Source organism: Glycine max, chromosome 12, assembly GCF_000004515.6.
Source record: "Glycine max cultivar Williams 82 chromosome 12, Glycine_max_v4.0, whole genome shotgun sequence".
In the NCBI taxonomy this organism is placed as follows: Eukaryota; Viridiplantae; Streptophyta; class Magnoliopsida; order Fabales; family Fabaceae; genus Glycine; species Glycine max.
In genome coordinates, this window is record NC_038248.2 from 1,417,183 (window position 1) to 1,434,666 (window position 17,484).

The 17,484-nt window shown below is 31.9% G+C and overlaps 2 protein-coding genes and 1 long non-coding RNA gene across 3 annotated transcripts; 2 read left to right on the top strand and 1 right to left on the bottom strand.

Annotated features, from left to right (window-relative positions):
• The first annotated feature begins 3,997 nt into the window (after nucleotides 1-3,997).
• Nucleotides 3,998-8,130, top strand: LOC100816796 (protein TRAUCO). Its single transcript, XM_003540211.5, has 2 exons — nucleotides 3,998-5,147; nucleotides 7,700-8,130. The coding sequence occupies exons 1-2, from the start codon at nucleotides 4,037-4,039 to the stop codon at nucleotides 7,972-7,974; spliced, it is 1,386 nt and encodes a 461-aa protein (XP_003540259.1). The 5' UTR covers nucleotides 3,998-4,036; the 3' UTR covers nucleotides 7,975-8,130.
• Nucleotides 8,131-8,949: 819 nt separating this feature from the next.
• On the bottom strand, nucleotides 8,950-15,944 carry LOC100788651 (ABC transporter G family member 15). Its single transcript, XM_003540567.5, has 9 exons — nucleotides 15,470-15,944; nucleotides 13,619-13,698; nucleotides 12,964-13,425; nucleotides 12,590-12,712; nucleotides 11,576-11,701; nucleotides 10,401-10,685; nucleotides 10,034-10,306; nucleotides 9,856-9,963; nucleotides 8,950-9,500 (listed from the first exon to the last, which is right to left on the bottom strand). The coding sequence occupies exons 1-9, from the start codon at nucleotides 15,720-15,722 to the stop codon at nucleotides 9,144-9,146; spliced, it is 2,067 nt and encodes a 688-aa protein (XP_003540615.1). The 5' UTR covers nucleotides 15,723-15,944; the 3' UTR covers nucleotides 8,950-9,143.
• Nucleotides 9,499-10,382, top strand: LOC121173180 (uncharacterized). The gene is made up of 2 exons (XR_005887533.1): nucleotides 9,499-9,685; nucleotides 9,813-10,382. It is a non-coding gene; the product is annotated as an uncharacterized lncRNA (long non-coding RNA).
• Nucleotides 15,945-17,484: the final 1,540 nt, after the last annotated feature.

A 17,484-nucleotide genomic window follows, 5' to 3' on the forward strand; every position in this document is an offset into this window, starting at 1 on the left:
TCCAATGTTTACATTTTCATTTCTAACATTAGAATTTGTTGTGACTGCAAGAATAGAAAAAAAAGATATTACAACTCATATAACCTTTGTAGTTGTTGGTAAAACCTCTTTATGTGAACAAATATAGGCAGTAGGTGCATTGACCATATAACAGTTTCAACAGGTGCATTGATTGTAATGGTGTGAATCTGAGTCACATTGTCTAAAACAAGTGAAGATGGTAACTTACATTAAATTGAAAAAAATAGAGTTAAATAAATTATTTTAAAGGAAAATTTTAAAAATTTCAAGGATCAAATATAATCAAATTATTTTTAAAGGAGCAAAACTAATATCGATCTTTGAAGGAATAAAATCATATTTAACCCAACTTTTTCCAGTATCTCAATCATTGTACTTTTATATTTGTCCATAAATTTGATTTTTTAACTGTTTATGTCGTTCAATCTATTATTAATTTTCATCTTAATTTTTAAATTGAATTTTAGTATTTTATTACAAGAAATTATTGATTGTCGAAAATAACTTTATACCACAATATACATTGTTTATATTTATTCTAAAATTCTATTTATATGTTTAGAAATGTTTATTGGTTATAATTTTTAATTATAATTAATTTATATATTAAAAAAATATTTATTATTATAAATCATTTTAAAAACACCATTCTTAAAAACGTCATTCATGAGAATCTTGTATAGTGAATGAAATTTAATACCCTGAAATAAACATTACATAACTTTAAGAATATCATTATTTTTAAGGTAGGAATATCATTCTTAAAAACATCATTCATGAGAATTTGGTACAATGAATGGAAAATCATTCCCCAACTAAACATAAAATAATCTCAACAATATCTTTCCAAAAAATAATATAGTTCCATAAATGAAAATTTTCCCCATAACAATCGTAGTTTAAGTTATAAATTTATGAATGAATAATGCATGTGTATATTTTTTTTGATATTATCATATGATCACAAATTTTAATGTATAATTAATTTATTGAATTTTATTATAATTATCTTAAAAACCATATTTCTGATTGTTGGATACTGTAATTTTTTTACGCCAATAATAAAAAGAAATTAAAATATTGTTTAATTTTATATGTATTATGAATGATTTTTCCTGTCTACTTTGTCTTTTTTTTCTTTCTAATAAGGCATATTAAGAAAGAAATAAATAAATAATACATTATCATCTGCCATCAAACAGTATATTCTGCTACTTAATATGATGCCTCATAACTTTATATAATTTATGAATAAATTAAAAAAGATCATAATCTAAGAAAACTAAGAAGAACTGAATACTGCACGCGCAATTTTTTTTTTTTTAAAATCAAGCATATTATTAAAATTAACATTGTAAAAAAAAATCCACACTACCATTAAATCATAATAAAAGTTATTATGTATAATATTATCTCAAACAAAAATTATGAAGTACAGTAGTTTTTTGTATGTGATTAAATGAAACTCTAAAATTATTTAAGATATATAGACATTGAATTCTTTTTCTTTTATATTGGCATCTTGACTTTGTCTCTTACTTTTGAAAGAAGAAAAAAGTGGCCGGTACGCGCAAACGCAATCCACGATGAAGTCAATCAAAGCAAAGCAAGTACCTACCAACTACCCGCGCACGCCACAACCAAATCAAACCAAGTAGGAATGTGTTTATTTTATTTTTTGGTAGTTGGTGTTAAATAAACAAATCTTCAATTAATATTATTTTTTCTTAAAAAACTTGTTTGCTTGGTCGACTTAACAATTACTAACATATTAATGAACTCAAACAACTAGATGGTGGAATAAGTGGGGGAAAATTCCACGTACCAGTACCACAGATACGTATACCTATATATGAGTACGTTGGGAAAATTAAGCCTTTAATAAATAAACGTTTCCTGTTATAACTTCTCTCAATCTTTCCATCAAAAAATTGTTAGTTTGTGGCAAAATATAAAGTTGCATGACCATAAATATGAGCTCGGTAATCACCCAATGGGTGAGCAAAAACAAGGATGATGGGTTGATTATTTAGCACACTTAACCTGTGAATTCTTTATGCTCGAATATTTCTAAATTATCCTACTTTGAACGTTAAGTATTGAATGCCTTTTTCTTTTTTAAGACATTAAATATTTTACTTTTTATTTAATACTTTCTTAATTATAAAGTAGTAGTAGAGGAAATTGTAAAGAAAAAAAAACTAATATGATTAAATTAGTTTATACATAAGTCAAAAATTAAATTTTGGAGAAATTAGTATGAGAGAGATTCTACTAACAATAAGCTATTTTTAACTTACGGATAAGTTTTTTTTCTTCTTCTTCTTCTTATTTTTTCACTTTAAAATATTAATCAAAGTTCTATAGTTAAGTATTTATAACATTTTATTACCAATGTATAAAATGGAAAAATTATTCAATTTATATTTTAATAGTAAATATTAAATTAGATTTTAGTATGTAACGAAAAAATACTTGAGTTATTTTAATTTTTGAAAAAACTTCCAATAATGACAATAATTACAAGTATTACAATAATATTTTGAAAATAATGCATGTATTTTAAAGAAAAAAATACATTTTTAAATAATTAATATTTTTATTGAAATATGATTGTTTTTTTGATCTATACTTCTTGAAATATTTTTATTTTAAAAAATAAATCAAAATTTTCAATATTATAATGCTTAGTAGAGCTTCAAATCTTTTTAATATCAATACAACATTCTTTTCGATCAATCTTATTTCAAAGTCTTCGATTGTTCAATTAATACAATTTTAAAATTATAGTCTTAGTAATAAAAGTAATAACAGACACATAAAAAAAAATACATGTTTTATAAATATGAAAAAATTAGGTCATAAATGATTTTGAGCATAAGATAATTGTAATATTCCGAACAAATCATACCAGAATAAAAAAAATTCAGAAGTTGTATAAATATAAGATTACACAGTTAATAACGACTTAAAAAAATTAATTGATATTATTTATATCAATAAAATGTATATACTTTTTGGTAGTCAATCATTTAACAATTTCAAAATCAAACATGCTTGACTTAAAATAATTATGAAGTAAATAACCTTTTAAAAACATTTTCAAAAAATATATAAGTGAGAACAAAACACACTTAATTTTTTTTGTTGGTACATAAAGATACTCAACTATCTATTTTGAGTTATACTTGCAAACTATTTTTTAAAATGAGTATCTTTTAAAACTAATTACGGGCATGAAACTGTTTTTGCCATGGATGAAATCAAATCACAAATTTAACATGTAAAATTTGTGCAACGTAATTTATTTATTTATTTTATCAAAAAAGTGACATGTTGATTAACGTGTGATTTAACTTAGCCCATAATCAAAATAGACTCATGTTAGTAATTAGTTTCGAAGGAAACCTATTTTAGACAATAGCTTGTGGAAGTGATCCAAATAGATCAATTAGCCCAACTGTCTAAATTGTTCTTGCAGCCGTCCCAAAGGCTTCAAGTCTATTGTGCTGATGTCATGACCCAGATTGGGTTATTGCATCTTAGTTTGTGTCCTGACTTAGTTTTATTTGTTGCAATGCTCACATTTAATATTTAATATTTTTTAGTTGTTAAACCCCAAGTCTCTCACCATAAATATTTTTTCATATTTAGGTAATGAAGATATAACATAACTGCGATTCGTAATTTTGTATAGATTAATTACATAAGATCTTTTGATACATTTTATGCATCAATTTCTTTTTTTAGTTTTAAAAAACTCCTAAACCAAAACATCTCCAAGCTATTTTGATCTTTCACTTTTATTTTTCTATTACTTAATATTTTTCCTTGTATTTTTGGCATGTGTGGCAGGTATGGTTGGTAAGATCATTGGTGTGCACAGTATAACATTCTGGGCTTATTTTGGACACAATGAGGCCTCATTTATGGGCCTCAAGAAACCCAACCCAATGGGTTGAACAAATCCATTAATCTCAAATTTCACTTTCTTTCTTCTATTGCATAGTATAGTATGACTCTTCCTCCATCCTTATCGGAGCCGCCCTCACTCTCCGACTCATTCTCGCCGTTAAACCCAGCCCTAGCCATGGATAGTCTTCAAGCCACTTACAAAGACGAAGAAGATGAAGAAGACGAGCCGCAGCCTCAACCACCACCAACCACCGCCGATTCACCTGAAGCCCCTCCCGCCACCACCAGCACACCCTCCGACACCCCAACCGAACCCCCGAACGACGCCCGATCGGAGCCCGAGCCCTCCGAAGATCTCTCCGAGGACGAGGCCGCCTCCGACGGCTCCAAGAAATCCCCCAAATCCGGCCGCGAAGAAGGCGACGCCTCCGACGAGGACCCACCGCCGAAGAAGCAGAAGCAGCTCTCCTCTCTGACGGAGGCAACGAAGGAGGACTTGGTAGCGCCGCAGGATGGCACCAACAACGCGGCGGCGACGCCGGCAACAAATGGCGCGGCGCCGAAGAAATCGAAAAAGAAAAACAACAACGTGTGGGCGACGAAGTCGACGCGGAAGGGGAAGAAGAAAACGAATCGGAACAACAACAACAACAACAGCAACAACAACAACAACCACAACCACCACGCGAACGGCGAGGACAACGTGCTGATAACGCCGGTGCCGCGGTTCCCGGACAAGAGCGACGACACGGAGGACATGAAGATTTGCCTCTCGAAGGTGTACAAAGCGGAGAAGGTGGAATTGAGCGAGGACAGAATGAGCGCGGGGAGCACCAAGGGTTACAGAATGGTTAGGGCCACGCGCGGGGTGGTGGAAGGCGCGTGGTACTTTGAGATTAGGGTTGTGAAGTTGGGAGAGAGTGGGCACACGCGCCTCGGGTGGTCGACTGAGAAGGGTGATTTGCAGGCGCCGGTTGGGTACGACGGGAATAGCTTTGGGTATAGGGATATTGATGGGAGTAAGATTCATAAGGCTCTTAGGGAGAAGTATGGAGAGGAAGGGTACAAGGAAGGGGATGTTATTGGTTTCTATATCAATTTGCCTGGTGGGGAACAGTATGCCCCTAAATCATCTCAATTGGTTTGGTATAAGGGCCAGAGATATGTTTATGCACAAGATTCTAAGGAAGATCCACCCAAACTAGTGCCTGGTCAGTTCTCAACTTTGCTTTGCTTCAATGGTTGTATGTGTAGCTGAGCAATATGATTGATGTTTTTAAGTGAAAACACTAGTACTAGTTTAGAACATGAGGGGAAAGTTAATTGTTCATGTTTTTAGGGAGAGTTTGTTTGACTTATAACCTAGTTTCTAGCTCTGGGTTGTTTGATTGTGATTGAGTTATTGATTCCATTTTGTGTCTACATTCTAAAGTATGTGAAACTGAATGTTGCCAAGATACCAATCAGTATTGTCAATGATAAGTGGTGGGCTCATAGACATGCAATGGATGGTGAAGCTGCAAATGGCGGGGGCTTGGAAACCTTGTTATAAAATGTAAAATATACTAAAAGGACCTGCAGAACACAAACAAAAGGAATTTAATGAATTATATCTAGAACAATGAACATAATAAAAACATTTTCTGGCAAATAAAAACTCATTCCTGTGTCAACTTAAAGCTACCATATATAGTGGCTGTGCAAGAATGCTATCTAGTTATCTAGCTCACAAAGAAACAAAGAAATAGTCAGAAACACATGGTGTGATTTGCATAATACAGACAATAAAAGAAACTGAGAAATGCCTAAGTAGTTAGAAGCAGAGACAAATGAAAGATATCACAAACAGTGTTTGAGATTTGATAAAACAGAGACTAGGGCCTTCTGAGAAGATACAAATGAAAGATATCACAAACAAAACTTGAGAGAGTATATAGACAGAGATGATAGAATTTGTTCAAAATTTTCACCCATCGCAGTCTAGAAACATGCAGCAGAGATGAGAGTAAAATGGATCATAAGGTTTTCATCATTTCATGCCTTTCTCTTCATTTTTTATTTTTTTATTTTTTCTGAACAAGATCAAGTAGGAACACCAAAACATTGTTTAAAAATTGGTAACCATGTGTTGGAGGTATGGGCAGACTTGCCAAAATGAGGAAATTCTCATATGCCTCTATCATTTTCACTCAGGTGAATGTTCATTTTGAGAACACAGTTTTCAATACAAGTGTTATTTTTTTTTTTGGAAGGCTCAATACAAGTGTTATAATTGCAAAGCCTGAGTACTATGTGTTTTTTCATTCTTCAAAGCTCAAATCTTATTGTTTGGACTTATCATTGGATATGGTATATTTGGAATTTGGATATGGACCCATACATGGATGTACATCTAGGATATTATAATGCAGTGAAAGTTCAACTTGATTTCAGATTATTCCTCTCTACAAATAGGCCAATGCTTTTTAAGATAGCTTATTAGTTTCCGACCCTACCAGACATTGGAATTCTTCATTAACATGTGGCCATAAAACTGATTCTTTCCTCAAATTCTTATTGTCTTCATTGATCTATTTCTTTCATTCTTCATTCTTATGCATTTTTGCTGACAGTGGTGCATTCTCCTTGTTGTGACTCTTTAGTGGGTTAAAAATTCAAATTCTTCTACTAGGATGGCAATAATGTGAAAAATTAGGGTGGAACGTGGAGGTGAAAACAAACTTGTTATGTGTCTTAAACATCCCAATATATTCTGATCAATTAAATAAAAAATGCTGGGGTTGTTTCTTCATTTGTTAGGAAGAAAAAATTGTCATTCTTCCCATTCTACAAAAGTTTAATGGCGAATAATGTATTCTAAAGTTATATTAGGGTAGTGTTTGATCCAACTTTTTGGATTCTACCGAATACACAATTTTAGAATAATTCCCAAAAGTGATTTTTTTTATCAAATGAAAAAAAGCCCTAAAGGTAGATATAGAAGCTAATTTGAGGAGCTTTTATTTTTAATGAGAAGATATGTCCCCCAAAATTTTATGCCAAACATTACTTTGGTCATTAATGCTACATTTAAATACTTCTCATTGGGCAACAGGGGACAACATTTTGCAACATGGATTAGATGTGTAAGTGAGGAATACATGCTTTGTGATGTATGAAGAGGAGACCAGGTCCATGGATGAGTAGGGGCTAGTGAATCCAGTGTATATATGAAGTTTCCCACTAGATGCACTAACTTATTGCCCATTAGGATGAAATGTTTGGAAGTGAATAAGAAAGTGACGATGCGGAATAGTAAATTTATTTGTTAGCATTTTTGCTGGTAGTTATGTACAATTTGTGGAGGTAATTGTAATTTGATCCTGAATTGATTTTGGCATCTTTATCTTAGTGTATATACCATCTTGACTTCCTCAACTTAAAATATAGACTGATTGAATGTCAGGGCTGTGCTTGCCAGTGACTCCTTGAGAACCTTGATGGCAAATCTGATTTTGTCAGAGCCCTTCATTAGCCATGCTCCTTACAATTGAATGCTGTCGACATTTAATAATTGCTTCCCTTGCATATTGTACATGATTCACATTATAATATTATTATGACAATATTTGATGCATGTAACTGACCTCACTAAATGGGAAAGGGTTGCTTGTTATTGTTGTTCCCTTACATATAGTAAAAACATTGAATTTCCCTTGCTGTACTGTAAGGTGTATTTTATGTATCCAATTTGAACGTTTTAAATATTCTATTTTCTGTGCAGGAAGTGAGATATCATTCTTTAAAAATGGCATATGCCAAGGTGTAGCTTTCAAGGATCTTCACGGTGGTCGTTACTATCCTGCTGCTTCAATGTTTACTCTCCCCAATGAACCAAACTGCACGGTGAAGTTCAACTTTGGTCCCGACTTTGAGTGTTTTCCTGAGGATTTCAATGAACGGCCAATTCCCAGGCCAATGAGTGAAGTTCCTTATCTTGGTTTTGACAATAAAGTTGAAAATGAAGAGTCTAACGAGAAGAAATCCCAGAAAGAGTGATGTGGGTTGCATTTATTGTCAAGTATTAAAATTGATTGTCTTCTGTAATGTTAGTTGGTATTTAAGTTGATTCACAAATGATTAGATTAGTGGTGTAAACTTCTGATAGAGAAATTTGGTCACGTGAAATACATAAAATTTTCACGTGTTCAATTAGATATTTTGTAGTTTCCTACATTCTTTGGTATTTTTTCTATTCGACTTGCATATAGTGTCAGTATGATCATGCATAAATCCTTTGGTTACTTCCCCCCAGAGGGAATAACTACGAGCAAGCCTTAGCTCACATGGTAATCTGATCCTTATAAGGGATCAAGTTCAAGGCCCTGATGCTACAGTTGCCTTAGTGTAGTATTGCTGACCAAGGCAATTTACTAGAACAGGATAAGATTAACAGTGGAATTGGGCACTGTTCAATAAACTTTACTATACGGGGAACTCGGACTACCCGGATCGTATTGGAAAATAAATCTGAAAACCCCAAATGACCATTATTCATGTGCTTATGGGAGAGTACCCAATGGCTATTAGTCTGGAATAGTGAGTGGGTGAGAACCAACTTCAGTAACCATCACTATCCTTTGCCAGTAGAATAAGCCTAACCAAAGCAATTTTTGTGACTATTTCTTTTAGCCGAATGACCAATTGAAAGTTATCTTGTGAGGAAGGGATTCCCGTGGTCTTTAGTTACGTTAACGTCAAGGCGTTTGTCATCTGTAAGTACCAAATCTTGCGGATTTTTATGTGTTTGCCTTCACATTGAAAATTGCTTTTAGGTTCAAAATTAAAGTGACTTTATGTAATTTTTACATTAGATTATTTTTTTTTACTAAGTTTCATTATTAACTTTTTTATAATAACAACATCTTAACATAAATAAAATTATTTTAAAATTGATTTAAAATCAATTTAGCCATACACGTCTTACAAAAAATAATCATACACAGTGATTTGTTCAGACCTGAAACCATCATATTATAAGGCCCCTTTCTTATATTTATATATTTTATCCATGTGAATTGTCAAGACAAAGTATTCCCCAATATACAATATAATATTCGGGTCATATATATATATATGATCGATGTGTGTGATTCTTGAATGTTTTTTGGAAGATTCTTCTTGTGTTTGTAATTAAATATATCAGCATATGATATGATATGATGGTTCTAATGAATAGGGGAGTTGAGACCCTCTTGCGAAGACAAGGGATGCAGTGATTGGTGGGGCTTGGAAGGGAAAGATGGTCCTTTCCTGAACGAAGGTCGCTTCTTGATACGTTGCAGAGTTTGCCTGGCGTAGATACTATAAAGAAAAGGTGCAGCTCTCTCCTTGAATTTCAGAATGACAAAGAAAAGAACTCTAAGCAATACGAGGATGATCATGACTGCTGCTAAGTCCCACCACTTTGAAATCTCAACTCGAATGCCAAGCATGGTTTTGAGGATGATTTCTCCTTTCAGTTTTGTGCCCCCGGGTTCTAAGGGATCAAACTCCATCCCAATCATGTCATTCTTGAAAGCTCCCTGCATTCCCCATTTAATTATATATATATAATCAGTAAGTGAGCTGAACAATTTGCATGCGCTTGTTATGTTACACACCCTAAGGCATTAAAAGTTGAAACTACAAAAGTTATATTTCATTTTTTTTTTTGTTCTCTGCATGCAAGGATCATCCTTTAGAAATATTCTTGTTCAAGACGCTAAATGTGAGTATCTCTTTCAACGGACATTTGAACTTTGATTTATGATGTTGCTAGCAATTTGTTAACACGTACGTTTATAAACCATTCAGTTGACAGTTGATATCCTTTTGATTATATGCACTTAATTTAGGTTTTCTCTCTTTATTGGAGAATGGCGGTGCTTCTAAATTTACCTGCAATCCCCATGCGCCATAGTTGATGTATGATATTGGGTAACGCCAGAAGATCTTGGGAAGATCAGGGATCTGACGGAAATAGCCAGCAGTCATCATCATAACACCCTGCACACTTTAATATCAGCATCAAAAGTAAGTTTTCAATGAAGAATAGACTTATATCTAGTACACTTACAATATATCCCGCTCCAATTATCAATCCCATGAGGAAGTTGGGAACCAGTGAAGCTATAATCATCATGGAGCTCTCCACAACCGCAATGCAGCCAATAAGATCCAGACAGATATACACATAATGTGAAAATTCTGTGCGAAACCTAACCATATAATAGGTTATTGTCCCCGTAGCAATGGACATCACTGCCACAAAGGGAAATGAAGACAGAAAATTTGAAAGAATGTAGACTCCAACGCCATAATACCCGTTCAGTCTTTCTTTGTAGAAAACCTGTATTGGGAAGGAAAAAAAAAGATCAAGTACAGGTAAAAAACTAAATGCCATAACCCTTTTCTCATGTTTTAAACATTAATTTCATACATACCTTCATTTCTTCTATGAAAGACGGGAAGCCCCCTATGGACATGAATGTCATGAAACCTGATATAAAAGCGCCACATGCTCCTCTTGCAAAAATGGCTCTATAACTCGATCCAACTTCATAAAAGATTGTTCCAACAGACAGAGATAAGGCAACATAGATAGTTATCCTTATCCAGTAGTATCCCACATCTCTAGACATGTTCACGAAAGATCTTCGAGTCAGCGTTGATAGTTGCTTCCACCATTTGGCTTCGCAGTTGCTTTTACTTTCAAATTCATGCCCTTCCTGTTACACGATTAATTCCTTGGCCTTTACATAAGATGTTTCTGTTTTCTAACAGACCAACACCATCCCACAAAAATATATGTTTCTAACAGTTCCTTTACATATAAGAGTCTTAACCGATTCACACCTTTAAGAAAACTAATTAATTTACTTAATAATATTAAATTTATTAGCAATTTGTATTATTTGTTTTCCTTATTTCCTACAAAATGGTATCAAGTCACTTGATTGTTTTGAAGATGTCTAACTCTGCTAATTCAATCCCCAAACTCTCAAGAGAATCCTAATAATTGGCGTGCTCATACATAGACAATGAATGAGTTTGTTTAAACTAAAAAATAATAATTTTAAAATAAATATTTTTTAAGAAGTAAATATTACTTCTTCAAATAAATACAAATATTTTTTTAAGTAAAAATAATTTAGACAAACATATTAAAAAAATAAAAAAAATTATTTATTTTATAAAAATAAAGATTTATTTAAGTAAATATGTTTAAACAAACTGATGAATATTTGGCTCTTAAAATGTGTTAGAGATGGTGGGGAAACGAAGTAGTAATAGTTTAAGGATGGGTTAAAGGTTACGATAATGTATTAAACTTACCTAGAGGAATCACGTTTAAGGAGAGTGTTGGGAAAATGGAGTCTAGTGGAGCATTTGATTAAACTTGATTCATCTTGTATTTTGATATTTTTTCCTATGGATGTGTCTTTTGATTCAAGCACAGAAGCACTTATAGTTTAATAACACCTGATCACGTTTATTTCCCAATAGTTTTCTTCTTCCACAGCCTGGTTAACTGTAACAGTTTCAGCTCATGCAAAGAATCTTTTTATGTTCCGTAAACAGTAGTTAGTAATTACAATCCAAGTAAGAGGCTACTTACAATGCTTGATATTTCTTTGATTCTTGCTCTTGCAGTGGTTGCGTGCTCTGACCATCGGTATTTCTCTATGAGTGTTGCTTTGATTGCTGCAGTTGATAACGATCCCGTTGTTATTGACATTTCTTCCTGTATTGAAATTGAAACAGGGAAGATAGTGAGAGAGTAACGACTTTGAAAGGAAGAGATTTCACGAGAAGGCGGAAAAATATTACAGTAATTAATGACCAGGTTAAGTGAATAAATAATATATCCCAGTTTAAAAGTTTTGTACCTATTACTCAATCACAAATGCCATATATACAACTTTTATAATAAGTATTTTATTCTAAAAGTGACACTAAAAATAAAATATAAAACTTTTGCACTAATAATAATACATACTTCTCAAACCCAGGCTAAAAATTCATCTTCATTACATTAAATTAGAAAGTGACTTATTTTTTTAGTTTATTTTTTTAAAAAGTGACACATTATTATTAACTTTTTAAATTATATATATTTTATAATTTTAATATTTCCCTTTTAATTTATATTTGTCCAATTCTAATGAATTAATTATGGGTATTTATAATTTTAAATATTATTTAATTTTTACCTTTTAGCTTACCTGATATTTAAAAAGAATGCAATGGGGGATATTTGCTAATGTTTGAAAGTATGTTTTGACTAAGATGCGATTATGCAAAGCTAATTAGTATCTGATTTTTTTTTCAAGGCCAACCGATGCTATAAAGCTACATGTAAGCTACCTTTTGAGCTTCTATGATCTTTTGAGGATCCTGATAATTAAACATGTTCCAGTTAGCTAGGTAAAGTTTCTTTTGCATCAAGTTCACCTTTTAATAAAATTGATTTTTCCCTAAAGCAGGGAAAACAAGAGGAGGAGTCATAGACGAAAGCAAAATCAAGCAGAAGAAGAAAAAAAAGAGAAAGAAAGAAATTAACGATTAAGTAAAGTAGACAAATATGAAACTTGTGAATATATAGATAAAACAAATGGTTAGGCATGCATACATGTACTCTTTGGCAGGCCATCATAGTTGTTGTGACAGCGTCAAAGTCTGAATTAATACAACGGAGGAAATGATCTGAAGGGTTTCTTCTACTTGGACATGGGAATCCCGCTTTGGCAAAGAACTGCGCAAATAGATGGATAATTATCTGTAATATTTTAACCTATTAAGGTTCTAAACACATACCAAAACAGGACAAATTACATTTGTGTGTGTGTATATATATATATATTTTATTTTATTTTTAAGGCGAGAGCAAATTAAGTTAAAAAATTCTATAAACACCGAGAGTCTATACCAATTTTAAACAATAATGGCATATATGATTTTTTTATATACCACATGTTTTTTAGAAGATATGAATAACAAATGTACCTCAACTGCCTTTTTGGCCGGTCCAAAATAAATTGTTTGACCTCCAGAAAGAAGAAAGAGATCGTCAAAGAGTGCAAAAACCTCACTACTTGGTTGGTGTATAGAAGAGATAACAGTCTTGCCATCATGACCTAAGTTTCTCAAAGTTTGGGCAACAAAATATGCTGAGGCACTATCTAGACCGCTGGTGGGTTCATCAAGGAACAAGAGGCTTGGCCTTGTGAGGATTTCAAGTGCTATGCTTAGCCTTTTCTTTTCTCCACCGCTTATACCTCTCAAGTGCCAATTCCCTATTAGCCGATCACCACAGTCTTGAAGACCCATCTCCATAATTGTCCCCTCTATGATGCCATTCACCTCTTCTTTTGTCATGCTAGATGGAAGCCTTAGATTAGCTGAGTAAGATATTGTCTCTCTCACTGTTAGTGTTCCCAACACTATGTCTTCTTGGGTCACATATGCCTATAGGTGTGGTAGATAAAACATAATAATGCTATGAGAGGAGATTAATCACAATAAAATAAAAATGAGGTTGACAATTAAATTGGAAAAATGTCGTTTGGTGCCTTCTTTTATCATATATGGATGGAAATTCAATAGCCAAATACCAGCAACAACAAACTTAATTTACTAGAAGTTAGTGTTGGATACTTACTACGACTCCATAGTCTAATCTCCTCTTCTTTCCATTTAAAAGCACATTTCCAGACATGATAACGTTTCTAGAGAGTCTACCTGCAAGGATTCCCAACTATCTGATATGTTAAAGTCCACAATATATAAACATGTCACTTCATTACAAATTCATTTGTTCCTATCCAATTTCCAAACCAGGGTATCTTCAGCTAACTTTTTCTTTTTATTTATTTTAATTACGCTTATATACAAGCATGCTAGGCTGAGGGTTCTGTTTATGGTAAAATTATTTTACATTTATTTTTTCTTTTTCCAGATTGATTTATGAAAATATTTTTTGATTTTTTTTATTTTCATAAATAATTACATTGATATATCTTATGTTTACTGTATGTCTTTTCAATGATTTGTATAAGAAATAGTGAAAATAAGAAATTAAGCAAAGTAACATTTTTATAATTATTTATAAAAATATGAAATAAAAATAATATATATATATATATATATATATGTATATATATATATTTTATAAGCAAAGTCGGTGAAAGATAATCAAACATTAATCCTCATCGTACCAAAAAAACATTCAATCCTCCATACCAAGGGTAGATATTGTTACTCAATTGACAATAAATGAACAGAGTTTATCCATATGAGGAAACAACAGGGTCATGGAAAGTAAACCTCCTTGTTTGGACATGGTAGATGCTCGCCAAGAGTTTCTTTGCTTCAAGCGTTGTAATAAATAAATGCGACTGTGTCCGTAAACCTAATGGATAATTTTTGCCATCTTAAAATTGATCTCGAAAAATATCAAGGCCAGGTTTTGCTCCGCTCTTTGAAATGAAAACCCAACAAGAAAAAAAGAAATGGAACAATTTGATGGCTCCATATTGCTCATTTTTACCCTCAAGTATAAATCTACAGTATTTCAACCTTACACTGGGAAAATGTTTCCATGAATAAATGACTCATAACATTATCCTGTTTCTTGGCTTCTCTAAGTTGGCAAGTCATTTACCTAGTATATGGAAGGACACTCCTTGGTTTTTCGATTAAAATGGACATCATGATGATGGAGTTATGATTTTTTCACACCCATGCCATCAACGTTTTCTTCATACCCTTTTATTTCTCTGTCTCGTTTTTTTCAATTATATATCTCATCATAAACTTTTCCATCTAAACTTTCAGGGCCACTGTATACACGATGTTATGACTAACAAAAGAGGAAAGAAATATGATGTGATCGAAGTAGAAGGCCACAAACTATATCTATGCATTTTGTTTGGAGAGAAAATATTTGAGATGAAAGAAAAATTAAAATGAAATAGGAATTATATGCACGATTGTGTTGTTTACAAGATCAACATAAAAAACGAGGAGGAAAAAGTAGAGTAAATATTACTAATAAATAATAGAAAAAATGAAAAGAAAGTAAACTTCATATTGTTAACTGAGAAATTTTAAGCTTGATTTCAAGAAAGGTTAATGCAAAATAACGAGAAATATCAGTAAATATTTTGCGAAAGATAAATACATATCAGTAACACAGTTATTTACTTCCACTCCCCATTATTTTCATATGTGCTTCCAAGCTAGAAAAAGAAGAAAAAAAAACATTTTCTCTCCCCAATCTTTTTTCCACCAGCCGTGAGTCCACTGAGTTCATCCAAATAAATCATAGTTTCTACTTTCTTGATCCTCTTCTGATTCACCTTACAAATTCTACATTTGTAATATAATATAATATATATATGAAAGAGACCACACACACAAACATTCCCATAAGATAAAAGGAAAGACAAGAGTAGTATTAATATTAAGATAACATGCACACACACTAGCGGAGAGAGGTAGGGAGAGAGACCTGCTAGAGCATCAAGAAGAGTAGATTTTCCAGAGCCAGAAGGACCCATGATAGCCATGATTCTGTTAGGTTCAGCAAATCCACTCAACCCATCAAGCAATCTTCTTGTGTGCCCATTCCCAAAATTTGGAACTACAACAGTTAAATCTTCCCACACAAGATACATCCCTCTCTTATTATTATCTGAAATCATTTCAGCATCACCATAGTCGGTAACACCCTTTTCATTGGTAGTGGCTTGTTCTATCTCCATTTCTAAAATGGAAAACTGGCTTTGGAATTGGAAACACAAATAACAAATGGTAGTAGCCTGAAGCCAGCTTAGAGCTTACATACAAATAGAGATATATGTACGTGATGAATGGTGGTATAAGAGTAAGGGAAACATTAGTAGGACCACAAACTCACACCATGTTGTTTTTGGTCATTCGTAACTATGTGCAATAATTACTGTCATCCAGCTCCCACAGAACTGTATTAGTTGTTCCGTTAAGGCCATGCATGTGAAGGAGAACGACACGTCTCAGATTTAATGAAGGAACTGCATTGCTCGGGGATTGAACTCAACAATTTGACATTAAAGACTCAAAATATTTCTCAGAAACAATAAATGATTCCTAAATTATTACATTATAAAATTAATTTCAATTATTGAATTAATATTTCGTGTTCTAAGTTGTTTTTTTACTTATGAGATCATATAGTATAAATTAGTTATAGAATATGGAAAGTGAGAGACTCTGTTTCCATTCTCTTAATTAAATATTCTTTTTATTTCTCATTTAGTTATATTATCTTTTACATATTATTTTTACAATTGATTAAAAAATTTCCTTGCCAACTATATATAGGCAACAAATTACCTCAATGAATTTAGTTTAGTTAACAAAGAGTTGAGTATATGAAAAGGATATAAATTTGATTCTCATAAAATAAATCTTTGGATAAAGACAAACTTTAAATGTAATTAAATTTGGGATCAATCTAAAATTAATACACAACAAATCAAGATCTTAAAGTTAACAATATATAGAGTATTGCTCTAATTAAATTATAACAAAGCTGATAAGTTTATTTATAAATATCATTTTCACCTAAATGCACTTACATAAAAACTTGCCATCATTCATAAATAAATAAATATATATATATATATATATATATATATATATATATATATATATATATATATATATATATATATTACCAACTAGAAATGTTAACAATACATTATGTAATACAGTTTTTTAACATACTCTTTAATATTGGTTAACATTTATTGAAAAAAAAATCATGAATGACACTTATTAAATAAAATATAACTCACAAAATTTTATAATTTTCAATTAATAATAAAGAGTGTAAAGTAAAATACATCATATGAAAAATGAGATTCTTTTTCTTAGTTAAATATTCTTAATTTTCTTTCTTATTTCTCTTTTGGAGTATATTTATTTCACACATATTGATTCCCGCAACTAACTAAAACTTTTTATCGTCAATTATATCTCAAACTATATATTTGATCTTCTTAGTTATTTATCTAATATATTCTCTTTTTGTCTTTATATATATCTAAATTAATTTTTAATATATCTTTTAAAATTCTAAATAAATAAAAACAATCTTATACTATCCAATATAATTTAAATTATTTATTATAAATTTTAGCTATATAAAAGTAAACATATATCCTATACTCTTTGCTGTTTTGTGCTACACTTCATAGACTAAAATAGGTATTATTACTATAATGAGAACATTCAAATTGATTGATGACGGGTGAGTAACTACTCTCACCAAACCATCTAACCTGCTAACAATAAATTCCATTATGAAGCTGGTGTGAGGGAACTGAAGCCGAATTGAACGTGAACCGACTTTGAAGTCTCACATTGAATAATTTTGAATGATGCTACCACACAGTGTACACACTATCCCAGTGTTCCACGTTCATTTGACACGATTTGATCTTTAGCTTCCACCTGTACGTAAGCAAGCTCTCACATCCTTCA

Excerpts from the sequence above, each read along its gene's own strand:
- LOC100788651 (XM_003540567.5), bottom strand. The coding sequence starts at position 15,722 with ATGGAGATAGAACAAGCCACTACCAATGAAAAGGGTGTTACCGACTAT. Across the intron at positions 12,713-12,963 it reads CGGCCAAAAAGGCAGTTGAG|TTCTTTGCCAAAGCGGGATT; the intron begins GTACATTTGTTA and ends CTATTTGCGCAG. Across the intron at positions 9,964-10,033 it reads TAATTGGAGCGGGATATATT|GGTGTTATGATGATGACTGC; the intron begins GTAAGTGTACTA and ends TAAAGTGTGCAG.
- LOC100816796 (XM_003540211.5), top strand. The coding sequence starts at position 4,037 with ATGACTCTTCCTCCATCCTTATCGGAGCCGCCCTCACTCTCCGACTCA. Across the intron at positions 5,148-7,699 it reads TCCACCCAAACTAGTGCCTG|GAAGTGAGATATCATTCTTT; the intron begins GTCAGTTCTCAA and ends TTTTCTGTGCAG.